Source organism: Aptenodytes forsteri, unplaced genomic scaffold (assembly GCF_000699145.1).
Source record: "Aptenodytes forsteri isolate BGI_AS27 unplaced genomic scaffold, ASM69914v1 Scaffold340, whole genome shotgun sequence".
Taxonomy (NCBI): Eukaryota; Metazoa; Chordata; class Aves; order Sphenisciformes; family Spheniscidae; genus Aptenodytes; species Aptenodytes forsteri.
Genome location: NW_008795441.1, coordinates 1,183,999 through 1,204,271, shown reverse-complemented (window position 1 = coordinate 1,204,271; position 20,273 = coordinate 1,183,999). Strand labels below are relative to the sequence as shown.

Here is a 20,273-nt window from a genome sequence, read left to right as displayed (position 1 = left end):
GACCAAATCGGAACATTGAAAGTTCAAGTCAGGTGACACTCAAAAGGCAGGATTTAAAATCTATAAAGATCGGTCAGATGATAGGTAATTTGCTCATGCTTTGGGAACCAGCAGAGCATTGTTCCATAAGAGTGATCATTTCTTTGGTGAGTCACACTGTAACTGCATCGGCTCTATACTTCTTTTCATCTACATCCTGTTAACCATCATGGTTGCTGGTGCTTAGTTTTTCCTAAGAATTGGGATTTCTGCTCACAGATTTCTCAATGCGTGTTTAGATCTGAAAATCAGTGTACTCACCTAATGGCACATACCTTGGAATGCCTTTAATGAAATCTTTGTGCTCTATTAGCCTGGACCAATGACAATCCTCGCTCAAAGACTAAGCTTTTCATGACCCATGTCATGTAACTTTGGCCATCTGAAAGTTTGGTACTGAGGTTGAACTGGTCATCTAGGCTCCCCCACTAGTCACCATAAAGGTAGAAAACTCCAAGGACAATTCAGCCTATCCTAGGCTATGTGTCTTAAGATAGATACTGCCAAAGGGTGATTCCTCCTGCCCTTTAATTATTAAAGGGTTAAAGTAAGGAAAGACAAATTTCATTCCTGAGGGCACCAAAGCAGGGACTTTCCTAACACTAACAATCAATGTTCCTGGACATAACACCCCTAAGCGGTGCCCTATGTTGGTGGCAGGTGCTCTCAGGTTCCTGGAATGCAGTTCCTGGCCGTGGAGCACACCTTCTTCTTCCTGCTCTGAGCTTGGTGTGCAGGTTGGCTCGTAGCAGGCCTCCTGAGTGATGGGGATGGCAGTGATGAGACTGGCTTCCCGGCCTAGGCGCTTCTTCTCTTCCTCCTGCTGCAGGTTCTTCAGGATGTGCTCTGCTCGCTGATGGGAACGCGACACAGCTCTGGCTGAAAATGACTTCTGTCAGAAAGAAAAGAGAAGAAACACAGCCTGAAGCTGTTAGTTAAGATAGACACATCCTGTGTTTTCTGCCAGAGACCTCAATGACATTCAGCAACTCAGTTTCTAAGTACAAATCAGACTAGTGCTAGCTGAACAGAGATTCACCAGGAGACTCCTCTTGGAGCAATTTCTACAATAAGCCTTGGTGTAGACTTCTCCTAAGAGACACCACATGAACCAGTGCAGAGAAAATGGTCTGTCAGAGAGTTCAAGTGAACTAATCTTCTCTTGGAGAGAGAACAGCTGTGTGCTCCTAAGATCTGAGTTACTGTCTCTCACATGGGTATGATATGCAGTACAGTACCTCAGTGAACAAACAGAAAAGCCTTATGCCCCTGTAGGAAATTCTGTGTGCCCTACACGGACAGTGTACTAGATTTTTCCCAGCTGAGGAAAACAAGAAAACTCAGTTTAGCCCACATCTTTTGGCTTTAGCTTCCCCCATGCCACTACAGAATAAAAACAGTGCTTACTCTCACGGTGTCTCTGCTTACCGACTGATCTTCATTTATAGGATCTTGCACACTCCCGCTGCACTGAGGGACCCAGGGGGGGTCAAACATTGGCACAGATGGCATCCCCAGGACAGGAGAAGGCAGAGTGAAGTTTATACTTGGAGGAGGGATCTAACAAAAACACAAAAGACATTTTGTTACTGTAGATCATTATTAATGTCAGTACTGCTAATTAAACATGAGCACAAGTACCCATGACATTAGTTACCTCTGCAAATTTTTCCCAACTCCATATCTCACTACACTGTAACACCATGTATGACACAAATTTCTTTCTTTCTCTGATGTTTTTCCTGACCTGTGTCCCCGTTACGCTCTCCCCATTTTATACAGGACTTCTACACATCACCTCCCCCACTAGTGTGACTTCACACGACCATTTTTTTCTCTAAACAGATTTTCAGGCAATTTCATGGCAGCGTGTCATTACACATCTATCCCACAAGGCAAGCTGTAAATGGCAATGTTGTGTTTAATGTATCCTATCTACCTTAAAGATCTGCTGTGCTCCCTCTTCCATCCTTGGCCAGACTTGATACCTAAACCTCCAGAGTGTGTGAAATTTGAGAATGGCATTCAGTCTTTGCACTGTCTCTGGGTGATGAAATTCGGACATCAGCATGTCAGAAACGGCCTCTGGCACTTTCACAGCACACAGCAGGAACATGGCAGCTGCAGGGAGAGAACATCTGATCATCTGTTTTCCTTAATAATGTGTTTATTTGGCAGAGAAAAACTGCGGCTGTACAAACCCCCACCAAAAGAAACCTAATCTTGGCTCCAGAAATAAGATCAACAGTCTACCAGACCTAGCGAAAATTATACTGCTTCATGAAACCAAGCGCGTGTGATTCCACCTTTTGGAGCCACACAGCGTTACGTGTGGTGCTTGTGAAAGGTTCTGCAAAACCTGCTTTTAAAATAAAACACAGTTTTGCTCTTCTCACTAAAACCTCAGTCATGACTGGTTTAAAAGGAGAAATATCTTGAAGTAACAGGACTAATTCAGTTTGGCGTTCAAAGATTCCACTTCTAAGTGATTTCTGTGATGATTAATAAAGGCTGGTTTAACAGAAGCTCAGCCTTGCCCTCAGAGCAGGAGGCAGTGCCCGAGTAGCGGTCTCACCTATCTATTTTCATGGATAAAACCAAAAAGAAAGGTTCTTAGTTAAATGAGCACCATGCAATGATCACAATCTGCTTCCAACAGAAAATGGAATTGCTATGAATTGAGAGACAAAGGACCAGATCGCAATGGAAAACAGCACAATAGAAGTTCATAGAAGTTCAGAAGCTGGCCCATAGTTGTTTCATTGGAGCATATTTGAATACAAACAGACATAGTCCAACTCCAGACCGATGGAGGCCAATTAATTTAGATGGGTGTCTGAGGGGCAGGAGTGTCTGAGCAGGAAAGAAAAGCAGGGGGAACAGTGTTGTTGTGGGAGTTCAGTGGGTGTCAGAGAGTCCATGGCTTCTTTGACCAGTAGCTCACCACAGATCACTGTAGACAATTTCTCTAGATTTGGTGGCTGTTCCCCCACAGTAGAAAGAGGACATTTGCCATCGTGTTTGCCTCAACACTTATTCAGAAGGTGCCAGTCATGAGAGCTGCGCTGATGGGAGGCAGTCTGAACATCTGCAGAAAAACAAGGCTGCTCTTTGACTGCCTAGGTCCTGCCTTGCACTGCGAAGGCTCCTGTTCCTGCTCCAAAGTCCTGCTCCAAATCTGTAGGGACCCTCCTGTTTCACCAGCTCAGAGAACTTTCTACTTTTTGGCGTTTTCAGTGTAACTATGTAAAGTCTTAGTAGGACTGATTTAAAAGTGTGAGCTCATACTGAAGTAACCAAGAAAAAAAAAAAAAATACAGCCTTGGAAGAGGTCAGTAGATGGTGCTGTTGTACGCTAACACAGGAGTTCTTTTTATCCAGCTTGTGGATAGCAACATTATGAGTTTTCAGGTTTTGACCTTGATAAATGTAATTTATGCTAGGGCTGAAATCACTCGCTAGTAAAAAAGCTACTACAGACCCTCAAATGGATTTTAATCCTCCCTTCAGGAAGGGGAGAAGGAGGAAGATGTCTCTCAAAGGCTGCTTTGGAGGAGCAGCCAGCTAGCACTCCTTAGGAAGAGTGGCAAAGCTTTGTTCCCTTCCCTGTGAGCCATGGTAAGTTTTTGATGAGAGAAAAAGTATCCAAAATTATTCCCCTAGAAAGGGACTTGAAGGGGAGAAAGGAGTGCAGTCTCAAGCAGCTTGTTTCTCTGCTTTGTTTTGCTCCTTTCTCTTCCTGTCTGCACATTTGGCCTGGGAAAGAGAAAGGTGAAGGGGAGAGCACAGAGAAGACCTATGGGCTGAAGAAATGCACTGTGCACTGGTGGAGCAGATGGAAAGTGAGAGAAGCATGAAGAACATGAGACGTGGAGTCAAACAATGGACTTCAGGGCAGAATTCATTGCCAGCTGTGGAAAATGAAGGACTGGTAAGCTAGATTGAAGCGTGATGAAAAGGGGAGTGATGTCCGAGGAGCACTTCAAAACGCTTGCATTGTTAGCAGCTTTTGATAAAAATGCCTGTAATTTAATCTTCAGTGTAAGAACACCTGTGATGGCTCCCTTAGGTGCGCAAATCTGGGGAAGGTGTCAATCTTTAAGCCATTTTCTTGGGTGCTGGGGGAGGAGAAAGGTAGGATTTGAAAGTTGTGGGAGATTGGTTTACAAACAAATTTGATTGCTTTAATTTATGCTTTATTTAAGCAACCTGTGTGTTGTGTGTGAGGGATGTTCACAGTTTCCAGGGTTGTGGCTCATGATTTCTGAACATCTGGCATTAGCACACACTGGCTATGAGTGTTTGGACAGGACAATAAGACTAGAAATGACCTGAGTCACACCATCTAATCCCTTTCACAAACTATTAAACCTAAGTGCATTCGCTCTCTTTTCTGGTGGTTAGAAATCTTCTGCTTCCCAGATGAAAGAAGTCATAAAAAGTTCATATGCATCTTTATGCTACCATGGCTTAAATAATTCTTCCTCCTTGCCTGGTCTGCTGTATTTATGGAGAACAACAGTGTCCCCTCTCAGTCTTCACCTGAATCCATTAAATAAATATCCTCCTCATATACGCTCTTCATTCTTCCTCCTGTCCTAACAGTCTTTCATTGTACCTGTCCCATGTAAATGTCTCTTTCTTCAGTGCCCAGAATTGTGCGTGGATGTGCTGTGTTCTAGGTAATTGTACAATGTACTTTACAACAGCATTAATTTAAATCTCTAATGGAATACCTCTTCTGACACATCCTGACTGTGTTTAGTGTTTCCACAGCTGAATTCTACTCGGTAAGTCAGTCATCTTCTGGCCAACTGATATATTCTGAGTTCCTCCAAAGCTATATCAGTTCCATGGGAGAAGATCCAGGCCCATAACAGAACAATTCTTCTTATTAGTTTGCAAGGACATAATCTTACACTTTGTAGTAATAAATTTAATCCCATGTCTGGAATTCCTTTTTCAAGGTAATACTGTCACAGATGTATGATGTTCTAATCTTCTTCTGTCTTAAAGATGTCTCTCAACTATGTGTCATCAGCAAATGTCATCTGCACGATTTGACACCAAGTGGAAATGGAAAATTTAGATAAATACCATGCCATAAGACTCCTTACTGAGCAATGCTGCTGTCTCCATGCAACATGAGAATTTTCCTTTCAGCACAACAGAGGCGCTATGACAGTTCCACTTCCATCCCCTTACTCAGTTTTTGTATCAGCCCTCAACTGGTACTAACAATTTCCATGAGGCAACATACAAAATACTTCAGTAAACTCTGGACAGATCAAATCACTGTGTTTCCTCTGCTTAGAAACACAGCTAAACATAAATATCAATTTTGATGCTCTCTAATCATCCACCACAACCAGGGTTGAAGTGATTGCCTTCCTGATCCTTCTGACCTCCTCTTTTGTACAGAGCATGAAAACACATGAAGGTCTATGAAAATCAAACAGCCTCCAAGAAACCCCTGGTGTCATTAAGAGTCCTCCACTACAAAGCTGTCTTGCAAGGCCCTGTGCTCTACTGTGAGTTGTGCAGCCAGGGTAGCCATGCTAAGTGGTTTTGTTCTCTTACCTGCTGCTCCAGCCATGTGCTCATCCACACTGAGCAGGAGCTCCCACGCTGCTGGCTGGATGTCCCCATACATCTCTTCCGTGAGGATAGGAGCTGCCTTGATTAGCAGTGACAAAGGTGCAGGGGAGAGGCTCATTACCTGCAAAAAAACAAGCCATGCCTTACAGCTGAGCTGTGCAAACTAACCACAGTGAACAACACGCTCAGTAATTTTACCCTAGTTTTGGTCTGCAGATTACCCACTGATAACCTCTAGTTTCTGCCATTTCAGATAATGATCTATAGAAGAATGTTGCTTTCAGCCTACACTGAAAGAGCAGTGTTTGCAGGCGAGTTCCTTGAGTCTGTTGCTAGTCACTCATGTCACCAAATCACTGATAACGAGGACAAAAGGAAAGCCAAACTCTCCCAAGGTGGTGCACAAACAGTGACACAGATCCATGAAAATGTCACAAAGAACAGGCCTGTGAAGACCCCGTTGCTTCTTCAGGAACACTGAACAAGAAAGAACAAAGGAAACTATTGCTGTAATCTGACAGGTTGTATTTAAACACATTTGTGGATTTTTACTTTTTTTTTAATTTTAATTTTTTGTATCCCCAGTTTTGATGCATGTGTCGCTATGGGAAGCCAGAGATGCAGACTGAGATTTAATGGAGCTACATGTTTAAAGGATTCTTTGACAGGGTTACCTTAAGAGGCTTAAATTTAGCATTACTCAGCTGGGGAAAACATGCAGGGCTGAACTGATTGATATTCAGGAACAACAGTTCTTCACATGGGCTTAGAGATCCACACACATTTTCCTTCTTGTTGCAGTCTATCCTGACATCTATGTATCAGCCTCCCTAATTAGCATATGGCGTAGTCAGTACCTGGTGCCTGATGTATTTTAACATTCCAGAGTCCTTCTTCCCTTCCAAGTTGATATCGATCACTCTCTTTTTTAGAGAAGGAGTTCTCAAGCATGACTTGTCTGAGCACTGAAAGGAAAAAAAAGAAAGTGGAGTTCATGTTTAGATTTCCCAAAATGTGGAAAGGGAGGAGATCATAGACAAGAGGAATTTCCATACACTAGAAGCTGTCTAGTACCAGAGCTGTAGCACAAAGCCTTCTCCTGTGCTGGCAACAGGCCTAGTATCACTGAGATGACATATCTCATCCAATTTTCTTCTCTTTTTAACAATGCTTTTCCCAATAAAAGCTTAAGGCAGAAGCCAGTAAATCAAATGAGGAATGTGAATGTGCTCTGTGTAATCTTCACAGGTGGCGCACCCATGTATTTCAGGAGAACAGTACTTTAAGCAGGTTAGCAGTAAAAAGTCTATAGCTTCCCTCTAAAAATTACCAATGGAGGTGTTCAGTGTGTACAACACTGATTCCTCTCAGCTACATTTATCTTCTCTTCTTCCTCAGAAAGCATAAGTGACAACACATTTCAGGACTTGAGCTCGTGCCTGCCTGAGAGTTGTCCCTAGCATATTGCCAATGACAGTGATAATGACAAGTCCTTTTTATGTGTGCTATTCACAATACCAGGGACTTTTCCCAGAATGCTAGGTTGCCACAGACTCTTCTCCTCAAGCTAGTAGCCTGCTGATTAACAGAGGGGTCCTTGCTTATCAGAGAGCTCACAAGCCCCATGGAGCACACAGCCAGGTCTGCATATTGCAGCTACCCCCAGCCTTTCATTCTGCAAGCTGTGAGAGTAAAAGAGAGGTTCCTCTGGAACCCAGATAAATGTGGAGATGGCGCCCATGCACGCAGAGACTGAAAACACTTGAAGAATACCAGAGCATGAGGAACCAGGATGAAAAGTCTACTGTTACATAAAATTCAGAAGTTATCAATTGCTCTCCTGCAGTGAGGTCTGTACAAACACGGTGCATGTGTTTGTAGGAAACATTATTGTCCCCCAACCTCTTTTTTCCTTGCTGTTGCTTAAAGGCTTTGATGGGTTGATGGATGATGAAATGTATATCACTTTGCCTTGCAATTCAAAGTGGGAGATGAAACAACACACAGTAATGCACGGTGTTCTTTTGCTACCTTTCATGAACACTGCCAACTGCTCATCTCAATCCTGCCTTCTTAGAGGAAATGACTGCCTCTCTTCCTAAATAACTAAGTGGTACACTACTTTTCTGTGTCAGAGGGAATACATGGGGGTTACAGTTTCCAGGAAAGCAGAATCATCTGTTGTTTCATCTGCTCTGTGCTTTGTTCCATACAAATACCCTTCAATTTTCTAACTTGACAGGAAACAAACAATCTGCTGGTTGATGAAGAAACGTTATGAACTTGTCTCCTACTCCTTCATTTTCCACTTACAGGGATGATAGCCTCTTTACCCAACTGAAATCTTGATGAAAGTTTCATGAACACTTTTGTTTTCAATGTTACTGCAAAGTAGTTGAATGACTCCGCCATTACAGGTATTCAGAATAACTGTAGTCTGTCTGTTGTGGTCAGGAATACGAAATTATTAACCAACTGTTGACATGATTCAGTTGGTACCTGGGTGGGCACTTCACTGAAAGCAGAAATGTATTTCCACTGAAGTTAAAGGCACCACTTACATGGCTAAAAAGGCACAATCTTGCTTGAATATCCTGCTGAACTGGTCATTAAAAGTGTGTCACTAAAGAGACTGTAACATTAAAGACTAATGTATACAATTCTTGGAACAGCTCTGAGAGCTCAGACCTAAAAGAAAGAAATTATGCAAGATTTTACAAGAATTTCAAGAGTGATTCTTATTAACAGATGAGAAGAAACATGAAAAAAGAGACTGGACTCCAGGGGCTGATAAGTAGAGGCCATAAAAGAACATCAAAACTAAAGTCAAGTTATAAGCTTTTAAATGACCTTATCAACAACTAAGATTCTTTCCAATCAATACAGATTACTTTCCTTCCATAATGCTAAATGACTTAATAGGTGTTTTTAGAGCAGAGCTGTGTTTAGGAAGGGCTGTGTTCATTTTGTCATGAAAGAACTGTTTGAGTACATTATGCAGTCCTTGAAGGTAATTATGACCTGCCCGGACAAACCCCAAAACATTCTGCTTTTTCCATCTACTCACTTCCTTTTGCTTTTTGCCTCTTGCCACACTGTTCAATGTGCTGTTTTCTCGCAGAGAGTCCACTGTGTCTCCATACAGGAGTTTGATGGTGTGTTCATTTTGTCATGAAAGAACTGTTTGAGTACATTATGCAGTCCTTGAAGGTAATTATGACCTGCCCGGACAAACCCCAAAACATTCTGCTTTTTCCATCTACTCACTTCCTTTTGCTTTTTGCCTCTTGCCACACTGTTCAATGTGCTGTTTTCTCGCAGAGAGTCCACTGTGTCTCCATACAGGAGTTTGATGGCCCGGACAAGGCGAGCACAGGACCGGCTGGGGGGGGGGGGGGGGGAAGAGACTGTAACATTAAAGACTAATGTATACAATTCTTGGAACAGCTCTGAGAGCTCAGACCTAAAAGAAAGAAATTATGCAAGATTTTACAAGAATTTCAAGAGTGATTCTTATTAACAGATGAGAAGAAACATGAAAAAAGAGACTGGACTCCAGGGGCTGATAAGTAGAGGCCATAAAAGAACATCAAAACTAAAGTCAAGTTATAAGCTTTTAAATGACCTTATCAACAACTAAGATTCTTTCCAATCAATACAGATTACTTTCCTTCCATAATGCTAAATGACTTAATAGGTGTTTTTAGAGCAGAGCTGTGTTTAGGAAGGGCTGTGTTCATTTTGTCATGAAAGAACTGTTTGAGTACATTATGCAGTCCTTGAAGGTAATTATGACCTGCCCGGACAAACCCCAAAACATTCTGCTTTTTCCATCTACTCACTTCCTTTTGCTTTTTGCCTCTTGCCACACTGTTCAATGTGCTGTTTTCTCGCAGAGAGTCCACTGTGTCTCCATACAGGAGTTTGATGGCCCGGACAAGGCGAGCACAGGACCGGCTGTGATGAAGGTAGCAGTGTGGGTGACAGTAGTCAATGTGGGTACATATGAAACTTTGCTGGTTGCATAATAGGATCATAACCTTGAAAAGAAAAAAAGAGAATAGTTACCTATAGAAAAGGGAGTTACATAAAGAACAGCATAGGGCAGCCAGTGATGGGGACAGTCAAACTAACTTTTCCACAGCCTAGCTGGGGAGGCATGAAGCTCAACACAGCTTTTTGAAAAGGTATGTGTGTCTGTGCAAAGCTCCACACTTGCACATGATTTACAAACTAGCTAGGCATGGCTAAAGAAACATCAGTGTTAACAAACCAGACAAAGGGACAGAGCTGCTGTAGGTGTGTGTGTTTGGCTGGCGGCAAGATTAAGGCTGAGGAAAACAGTATTCTCTCAGTTCGCAGAAAAGCTGTTGTACTGCCACTCTGAGATGAAGGCTTTGACTGGAAGTTGTCAACTACTTAATCATCATTAAAGCTGCAAACCCACCAGGTTCGGGGGTCAGTTTCCTTCAAGGAATGGGAAAGGAAATGTCTCGGTATGCTCTCAAGTAGGAATAAACTGTGCCAGTTGTTCTGCATGTGCTTCCCTCACTGTGCTTGGGTAGGCCCATCCAGCCTAGCTTTATGTTAGCTGGCTCAGTTACTATTTCTAGTGGTGTTGCCATATGGCAGCAAGGAGCTGTAAAACCCGTCTAAGAAACAGAGTAAATATTTGGGCATTTAGCTATTCTGAGCCCTGCTTTGCTGCAGCAACACTCCTATTAGTCCCTAAACTAATTAATTAAAGACAGCCTTAGGTATGTCTACACTTCAGTGACTGCTTTCTGGTGTAACTCAGAGGGTTTCTTCCCGGAAGAGCAGAGCTCAGTCCAGCAGCTCTTTGTACATTGGTCTTCATGTCACACACAAACCCAGCCACTTAGCAGCACTCTGAGGAAAACACACAGGCATCCCCAAGCCATTCACACTGTAGGTCAGAACTGGCCTTTATGAATCCTTCTCTTCATCCCACAACCTAGTGCAGAAATACCCAGAACTGCCAGAAAGAAGCTATCCCACCTTTTCCATCCATTTATTGTCCATGCAGCTGCAGTCTGCTGGCTCTCTCAAGTAAGGCTGCCACATCACTCTCAACCCTCAAATATTTAGGCTTCCAAAAAGTCAGGACCTTAATTTAAAATAAATCTGTGCTGCATATGTGGGATTCTTGTCTTTGCCTGCCTGTTCTGGCCTCATGTTATTTTGGGGTCAATCAGGAATAACTCAAGCCACTAGTGTTGTATCAATGTGCAAATGGTATAAATCTGATCAGCATTGTATAGCCTCTACCCAACCTCTGGTCCACTGTTCTTGTAACTTGTAGTTACAGTACACTGACATAGACTGAGGACATCACGCTCCGGGCTGCCGTAAAGGACGGGTAAAGGAAATGCTGGTGCATGCATAGAAGTAACTCAAAATAGTGATCCTTTTGAGTGGTTTTCTCATGACCATTAAGTAAAGCAGGTTTTAGTTTTGCCTGTAGTTTTAGTGACCATCCACCCACACCTTCTTTCCAACAAACAAAAAGATAAAGTTCTCATGCGATATTGGTACTTGCGTGGCATTAACTGGAACAGGTGATTTTCCAAATCTTCCTTTCTTCTATGCAGGCTAGTCACATGTAAAGTGAGACAAACATCTCAAGTACCCTTCAGTTTATGCCTTGTATTTATGAGTCCATGCATCTTTCTACGTTGAGCAAAGGCACCATGATTTATCCCAAGCTGCTAGCCAGGGAGATGCCTTTATCCTCTAGCAATTCATCACCTAGTACACACTCTCTTGTCTAACGTGCTCAGTTTAGCACACTGGAATTTCCAAATCTGACAGAGAAGCGGGGTGGTCCAGGGACTGAGGTACTAGCTTGGAAGACATGACATTCAAGTTCCCTGCCCTGCCACCCTCTTCCAAAAAAGACTGCTTTTCAAACCAAGAACTGCTTCTGACATTACAGTATTAGATTAATCTTGTTCTTGCCCACACCCCATAGGAATGGGCCAGTTGAGAGCAGACTGTGTGAAATACTTGGGGGAAAGAGGGGGATATCAGCTCATTATTGGCAGCTGTCTTTCCCAAAAGCAACTCAGAAGTCAAAAGGTGTCTGTCCTCATACACACATGCAGGATACAATCAACATGTGTACAGGGAGTCAATCCAACTTTTCCGCAAAGCACGTGCACATGGGCACACTGACCATACTGCACCATCACAGAGTGTCATGAGGCAACAGAGGTAGAGGTGTACACTCCTTGGATACCAGTGGATTGAAAGGTGTAGACTTGCCCAATTGACTTTTGGCATGTCTAAATCATGTGTACAGAGATCACTAAAACACATGTCTTAGGCCCTGCACGAACAAACCACATTTGCACTGTTGTAGTCCCCGTCTGTTGGATAGAGTCAAACTACACAAGGCTCTGTTGGGTTAGACATTCTGATAGAATGCATCTAATGGAATCAAAGAAAACATTCCAAAAGTATTTTTTTCCCCACAAGGTGCATAATTAAGCTTGTTGCCATAGAGTAAATGGAGACAAAAATATATAAAGTGGCTCAAAAAGAGGTTGGAAAAACTCCCTGAGGAAAAATCTTCCGATAGTTAGCAAACATAGTGGTCACAACAGAACCTCCAGCTCAAGTAGCTTCTAAAATGCCATTTCCCAGAAGCTGGGAGCCCAGCTCACACTGCAGTCCATTCTGTTACTCTTTCTGAACTACCCGCTACTAGCCATGCTGGAGACAAGATACTGAGCTAATGAATTTTTCAGCTGAGGTAGCATGGCTGTCCCTACACGCCTAGAGAGAAATAGTCCCTTTTCCCTTACAAACTAAATACATGAAATGGACAGAGGGAGCAAGACAAAAACTTTCTGGTTTTAGTCCGTTTTAGAAATGGCAAACAGATGATTTCCAAATGTCGCAGCTTACTTACTTACACTTGAGATCTTTGATGCTACATGGAGAAAGCACAGATTGTGATCTGGTTATTGCCAGCACAAAGGTTTTCCTACTGAAAATGCCATCCTTGAGAGCGCTGCTGGTGACTCATACTTACATGCAGCCACGACATGTTCCGATGATAGTTCTCCTCCGTGCCTGTGTTGCTCAGCACCTCGGGCTCAATGCTAGGTTCGCTCGCGCTCCAAGGGCTCCCTTCTTCAAAAGAAAAATACCCAAAAGGTGGTTGTTTTTATTGCTCCCTATGTGCTTAAAGACTAGGGACAGCACTTGTAAGCCAGGCCAGCCTTGTGGGAGCAGACCAGAGTACACAGAATATGCCACACTGGAAAGACTGCATTTGGACACCCCTCCCCAATCCTTGTATCATGCTGGCTTGACAATTACAAGAACCATTTAGACTCGGCTCACAGGCCATCTTGTCAGTAGCAAACACTGCTCCCTCCCCACTTTTTTCTTTAATGGAAGGGGAGAAGGTAAATGAAAAACATCAGAAACAAATTCTTTGCACCATTCAGATGCTGCAAATGGTTGGTTTAGTGATCTGCATTGACTGGGCTCTGTGGTTAAAAATGTCAACAAAAATCCAACCAGAAGTGGCATCCAACTGGAAATGCCAATGGGCAAAGTCACTGCTAGTTGCCCATGGAAACTGCTAATGTCATGGGGATGAAAGGGGAAAAAAATCCTGATTCTAGCACACTAGTTCTACAGAACTTAGGCAAGGGAGAGATTTCTCTGAGAACTTCACTGATCCCTTTGTTTCCTCTAGCCATTTCATAACCTATGGGCCTCCTATAATACTAACATTAATGCTGTTAAGAGCTGGCTGGGGCTGAACTCTGGTTAATCTTTCTTTCTCCTCTTTAAGTGAACTGTGACTTGCCAAAGTCTACAGAACAGGCAATCCCACTCTCCATATTCACCTAATGAAGCATCTTTTGGGCAACATAAAAATGACCATTAAGCTTTGGAGGTTATTTCAGCTCCAAATGTATCCAAACTGTAGTTTTTGGTTAACACCCCTACCAGAGGGAGCCCCGTTAGTTCAACTGTGATGGAGATTTCTCGTGGCAGGATGCACATTTGGTTTCCATAAGATAAATATATGGGGATCCATCTTTTGAAGACTAAGGCAGGCATCTGTACACTCTAAAAATATATGTATATGCCAATATGTAGAAATATAGTATGTAGCATGTACGTGTTATGTTCTACATATAGGAATATATATATTACATGTCATACAACATGCCTATGACATCATATGCTACATAGAATATGAAGTGCATGTCTGTACATATATATATCCTATTTATTAATATGGACAATAAAATATCATATATGCATATGACCATGTATTCATTATACCGTATGATTTAGGGGTGTGTGTATGTGCATACACACACGTGTATGTGCTCCCCTAAAGATAGCATGCGTTTGGCTGGCAGGCACCAGCATTCCAAGAGTTCATGCTCTAACACGGAGCTCTGAATTGACAACTTGTGCATGGAGCCGACGCTGCACCCAGGATTTGAACCATGTTCCTCCCAGGCCCTGGTTCAGGCAGTCCCTAAAGAGGACTCTAGGTTTTTCCTAGCCTGCTGGGGTGGGGGGTCTCTTGTCATTTCTAGCTCTGCTGCAATCACATCAAGAGTTTAGGTCCTGCCTATTGTCCCCTCCCTTTCCACCCACTCGTCTAAGTTACCTATATCAGTGACAGTGTCCCTGCTGTGGGACAGCTGCAGCTCCTCATTCTCAGACTCTGAGTCCTGCCGTGATAACTTGGTGCTCTTTAGGCTGCCGGCCCGGCGAATGCTGGAAAGGGAACCCCCCTTCTTCACCCGGAAACTGCGGGTTCCTTTAATCTGGAGCAAGCGGGAGCCTCCTATCCTGATCTTCCTGCTGGGAACTGTATTAAAAGAATAAAAGAGGACTTTTTTCCCCTTAATTTTTCCCCATTTAAAAAAGAAAGATATCCTGGCCCTCCCCTCCCTCCCTCCCCTTTGCTGCCAGCCTGTATTGCAGCGTCTTTTCTTCTACCAAGGAATGTGGGGCCAGAGGCTCCCTCCAAAGCCACCGCCAATGCAGCTCTGTCAATCAGGCAGTAAAGATGCTTTACGGAAATGTGTTCAGCACCTCATTTCCTGGAGACCTGGTACGTCACCTCAGGCCTTGTCTGTATTTGGAATCAGCCCTCGTTCAACCACCAGCAAGTAGAGTCAGCTGCTCTAACAGAAACCCAAAACGTGGACAAGGAAAACCTACGATTCACACCAATTTGAATCAATTCCTGCCAGGAAACAGGATCTGCCCAATGGATGTAAATTGCAGTTTTCTTTGCCAGCCCCTGGGGTTTACATTAGTGCAGAATCACCTCTTGCCAGGGATAGATGGCTGAATCCCAAGCATGAACAAGGCACCATGGACAAACCTATTTTCCTGTGGGCCTGGGTTCTGTAAACCTCACTGAGGTCTGCAGTAGGATCAATTATTTATTCATACAGCACGTGTGACTGCAGAAGGGTACTTTGCTTCATGAGGTTAGCACGCAAGACTTCTTTGAAGTAAGATTTGCATAAATCCGTGTCTCTGCATGTTACTCTTCATCATTAGAATGCTTTAGAGGAAACAGGAGCACGTAGATCCTCTCCTTCAGACAAATCAGCAGCTTTCAGGCATTAACAACATCCATTGACACTCTGCATTTTTGATGAGCACAGACATGAAATGGTTCAATGTTCAAAGCACCAACCGTTTGCACTTTCATTCTCCTCTTAGTTCAAAGGCAGTACAAGGCAGTATGTCAGTCCAAATGTTGCAACACTCAGTCATTTTACTGCAGATCTAATCAGGCAAGGCCGTGTGTGATTGATTACCTTTTGGTGTGTTGTTGAGAATGAACAGGATACAGCTTTTTGCATACCACTGGTAAGCAAAATCTTTTAATAGAATTGTATTTTGGCTTCAGGAAAAATCAAACACACCTTTACTCCTGAGAATGCCCCTAATTCCTCCAGAACCCAATTCCCACTCCCATTTCCAGTGGCTAACATCCTGGCTGAAGACAGCTGGATAGGTCTCATGAATCAGCTGGGCAAATCACTGTTGAGTGACCAGAGAATCTCCCTCCAAGTGACCATGCTGAGTTCCTTAGCAATCACTACTGCTTGAATTCTGTTCAGATCAGCCTCAATACAGTGGCTCAGTTCCCCCGAACGCCAAACCTTTTAAGCACTTGTAACTACATTTCATGAAGTCTGCAGAATCCCATTTTAGCACCCAAATAGTACATATGATCCTCTGAAAGCCTGCATCTACCTAGCTTTAGTGTCTGTATTTCAGACCTACCTGGAGCAGATTCTATACAGTAAACTCGTAGCTTTTGGATAGCTGTTAAGCCACGCCTGGGGTGAGCAATGAGAGCAAAGTTTTTAACACTCCGGAAAAAATGAAAGGAAACAGATTAGTACTCATCAAAGAGGTTGAGATAAAGAAACCTGTCACTGCAGGCGAGAAAAATTTAGTTACATTCACACAACATTTTCTTATCTAGAAAAGTGTAGATTGCGAAAGATGCCTCTGCATCTGTTATGTTTGGCCCAGGTGGATCCCCAGAAGAATATGCTGTGGCCAGAGAAAAGAACATTATTATTGTAATTTTAAAATATAACATCATCTTGCATTTATTTAGCTTCCAAAATACTGCAAATACATTTTTGCTAGAGTATATTAAGATTCAGCCTTCCTACCATAGTCAACTTTTCCCATCTCTAAAATGTAGTAAAGAGGCAGCTTTAGTAAAGAAATACTACATGACAGCTTAGGGAAAAGGGAGAATGGAAAAAAAAAACAACTGAAACTGCAGGGAAAATAACAGTCAAGGATGCAGAAAGTTAACACTATCTTTGCAAATATAACCCAGTTCTGCATTATGCCTGTAGCACAGTAACACATGAAGGAAAACCTAAGTCGGCATTGTCTCTAAGAAAAATAGCATAGTTGGAGACCAGCCACCAGCATTTTCCAGCAGGACTGCATGCTCGTAGGCGTTCTCCCACTCAGGTAACATCCCAGTGGATGGGACTGCTGCCTGAGAGGCTGAAAAGTGGTTTCAAGTAATTGTCATAACTATCTTCAAACAAAAAAACAACCCCAAAACCAAGCTTTTCCTTGTCTAAGTAGTTAGAGACATCTTATGCCACTGATCTTAGACTATCAGACAGATTATAAGGCTGTGTGCTTCCCTGGGCTGCCAATATGCCAAGGGTACAAAAAATGAGGTTGAGCATGAATTTATCTGGCTCACCTTTCTTAGGACACCTAGCTGTCCTCACAGGAGTAACTGTCCCACCTGACACAATTTTGGAGGCAGTTTTACACCATGTAAGTCTTGGAAGCAGTTCTAATATTTTCTCCAGTAATTGTGGCAGGGTCACAGCTGAAGACAACGCAAAATTTATCCAAAGCCCCCTGAAGTCAGTAAAGCCTCCTCTGAATCATTAATACACATTATAGTTCCTAGAGGATAACCAGCCACAGACTCCATCCTTTTCAAACAATCATCAAACATTTATCCTTTTCAAACAATCATCAAAATTATCATTCAAACATCTGCACCTTTATATAGCTATTATGAGACAGAATTTAAACAGTTCTAGAAAACTTGTAAGAGGGAGAATCATTTACAGGTTACTGTCTGGCAGTTTAGCCTCTAATTGCAAATACGCACGATGACTGTATATTGTATTGCAACACTTGTACCATCAGAGAGTATGTGAGTTTTGCATGAGATGGCTCAAAAATGGAAACAATCTGCTGTTCTCAGCAAACACAGTGAGCTTGAGGTTTGCTTGTACAGTATACAGTATGTTGGTAACATTAATCTGCTAGCCATCAAAAGCCACATAGGTGTGTGTTTTTCATGTGGTAGCAAAGAATTCAAGAGATCAAGTGATCAAGCACTAATTCTGTGAGATGCCATGACTTCCAAAGCAGTACAGATTTTCACAGAAAGATCCCAATCTTCCCCCCATCTGTGGTTTTCCCAAAACAAAAAATTGTAATCAGAATAAAAACCAAACGAGAACACTTTTGATCTTTATTTTTAAAGTGAGTCAAATAGTGATGCTTCTCTCAGCATCCCACTGAGAGACAGTTTCAAAGAAGGCATCCTCCTTTTTAGAAATCTTGCAATGCTCTCAATCGGTTTCAGTCATAGCAGTGTTTTATAAAATTTAACATCTTTGCTTCTCACATTTGTTATATTGAACCCTGAAGGCCAGAAGCGTCTCAGAAATGATTCAAAGCCACGTGACTCCATGGCCGCCTGCTGTTTAACACAGTCTATGCAAATGAAAACATAAAATCAAGCGCCACTTCACAAGCCCTGAGAATACAAAAGTCTTATTGTGCTGACAAACCTTTTTTCTCCTCGAAGCCAGCCTCAGATTTGAGGGTGTGGCTGCTGCTGTGCAGGGAATCCTTTGAATCTTCATTTTCATCCAAAACCCCAGCAAAGCTGATCTTTCTTTCATACCTGTGCCGGTCCATCTCAGGGTCCAGACGCAGCCTGCAGCTCTCCAGATCCTGTAGCAAAATGCAGACCGCACAGATGTGCAAGCAGTATGAGCCCCCATGCTTTTCACTGCAACCATAGAAGCTTCAGGAAGAACTGCTTCAGATGGGAATTTATTTCTATCACACGGTTCTCCATCCACCCTGACACTTTCTAATCCAACTACTCTTTGGGCTTGCAGGAGGCTGAGCCATGCTGTCAGGATGGAAGAGTTAACAGGTGTTAACACACATTTCTGGTTAACACTGCTGAGTGAATTGGCACCCTGTTTGCAGGCTCGTGAGGGGGAAAACACATAAATGGTCCCTAATGGATAGGGACCATAGGCTCATGAGGGGGAAAACACATAAATGGTCCCTAATGGATAGGTAGCAATAAAAGGTGGCTGTTGCCCAAGATGCTGGGTGGATGGTTAGGTCTCTACGCCAAAAGGCTCCCTGTGGTTGATTAGGGAATGCATTGCCACTGTACTCATCAGAGGCAGAAGAGCTGAGAGAAAGCTAGCTGACAGTGCGACAGCCATGACAGCATGGCCCAGAGCAAGCTTTCTGTGTGCAGATCAGGCTGAAAGGACACAGTGGAAAACAGGGAGTAATAAAAATGTTGGCTGCACTTCAATTCTGGAAAATAAACAGCATTGCATCAGAGAGAAACTAGTTTGCACCATCATTTTCTCCTATTAACAGAAATGGCACCATTTGTGCCACCTGCTGGATACCAATTTGGGCCAAAAAAGCAAAATCCTAAGATTCCACAAGCTATGGATTATCATCCGCTTTCTCTAACCACAGCTAGAAAAAGTGAAAGAAAGACTGTGAACTCCCACACTGGCAGACACAGTTAAAATGCTGGGCTCTTTAAGAACATCATTCATGCCTTTTGACTAGGGATGTCATCAGCTTTGAGATCTCCCCACCCAAAATGTAACTAGCTGAAATCTAAGATGACACAAAGCTCCTTGCTGTGAGTAAACAGCTGATCAATGTGAATAATAACATCACCGAAATTATCCAAAATAGTTATTCTGGATAAATTCTGTAGGCTCAAGAGATCTCATATGGGAATTTGCATACAAAACTCCTATAGAAGTTACTGGGAGCTACTTGGGTAGTGACAAAGTCTGCTACTCTAAGAGTTGGTTTGAAAAAAAAAAGGTTTTCTCAAACATATATTCTAGACTGAGCTGTGCTGAAATGGGTTAACCAGCCTATCTAGCACCAACTGAAGGTCCCAAACCATTTGCAGTCAGCTTTGCATCTCCAGGGAAAATTCTCATAAATGATTGTCAGAAAAGCTAAGAGTTGATTGCCATAAGGGAAATATTTTGACTTTGCTCAATAACAAAACCTGGGATATAGAAAGGTGGCCTAAAGTAATGATTTATAGTATCTCTAGCATTGAAAACTTCCATGTAAATAGTTTAAAACATATCTAACACAGTTGAGGATATAAAACAAAGGCTAAAGCATTTCAGGATAAAAATCTGTGATCAAATCTGTCTGAATTACAGCAGCTTCATAAATTAGCATGCATAAACGGAGCCACGCTGGCAGTACAGGTATATATATTCCTAGGGCATGATCAGAGTTCCCCTCCCTGGCATGTTTAAACACGTTACTCCTCCCAGCTGTTTGTCAACATGCTTACATTGGAAATTGCTGCCCCCACAAATTAACTGATAGAATGAAATACATCCTCTTAGCACACAGTTAGTCTGACTCTATCTATCTTCAGCAACTGCTAAGCTAAAATAAATGACTTTCCATGACAGCAAATGACAAGTTCCAGTTCTCTGGCTCTACTGTGGCAGCAGTAGGCTTCAAGAGAACGTATTCATCACTCCCAGCCATTTGCAAAGTGAGCTTGTATCTACTCCACCAGCTTCAGTAGAAGGCTTTGATTGAAACTTCAGTCATAGAATCATAGAATCATAGAATCATGAAGGTTGGAAAAGACCTCTAAGATCATCGAGTCCAACCGTCGACCCAACACCACCATGCCCACTAAACCATCTCCCTAAGCGCCTCATCTACACGTCTCTTAAATACTTCCAGGGATGGTGACTCAACCACTTCCCTGGGCAGCCTGTTCCAATGTT

The 20,273-nt window shown here is 42.7% G+C and overlaps 1 protein-coding gene across 2 annotated transcripts in view; it reads right to left on the bottom strand.

Moving 5' to 3' along the window:
• Positions 1-20,273, bottom strand: part of UNC80 (unc-80 homolog, NALCN activator) — a 137,469-nt gene that overhangs the window by 54,117 nt on the left and 63,079 nt on the right. For both annotated transcript variants that reach the window (XM_009281068.1, XM_009281069.1), the window contains exons 26-33: positions 18,021-18,186; positions 12,695-12,795; positions 9,480-9,677; positions 6,495-6,602; positions 5,620-5,758; positions 1,979-2,160; positions 1,468-1,599; positions 745-931 (exon numbers count right to left, since the gene is read on the bottom strand). In XM_009281068.1, the coding sequence (XP_009279343.1) occupies positions 745-931; positions 1,468-1,599; positions 1,979-2,160; positions 5,620-5,758; positions 6,495-6,602; positions 9,480-9,677; positions 12,695-12,795; positions 18,021-18,186 (1,213 nt within the window). The remainder of the gene's footprint in view (positions 1-744; positions 932-1,467; positions 1,600-1,978; positions 2,161-5,619; positions 5,759-6,494; positions 6,603-9,479; positions 9,678-12,694; positions 12,796-18,020; positions 18,187-20,273) is intronic.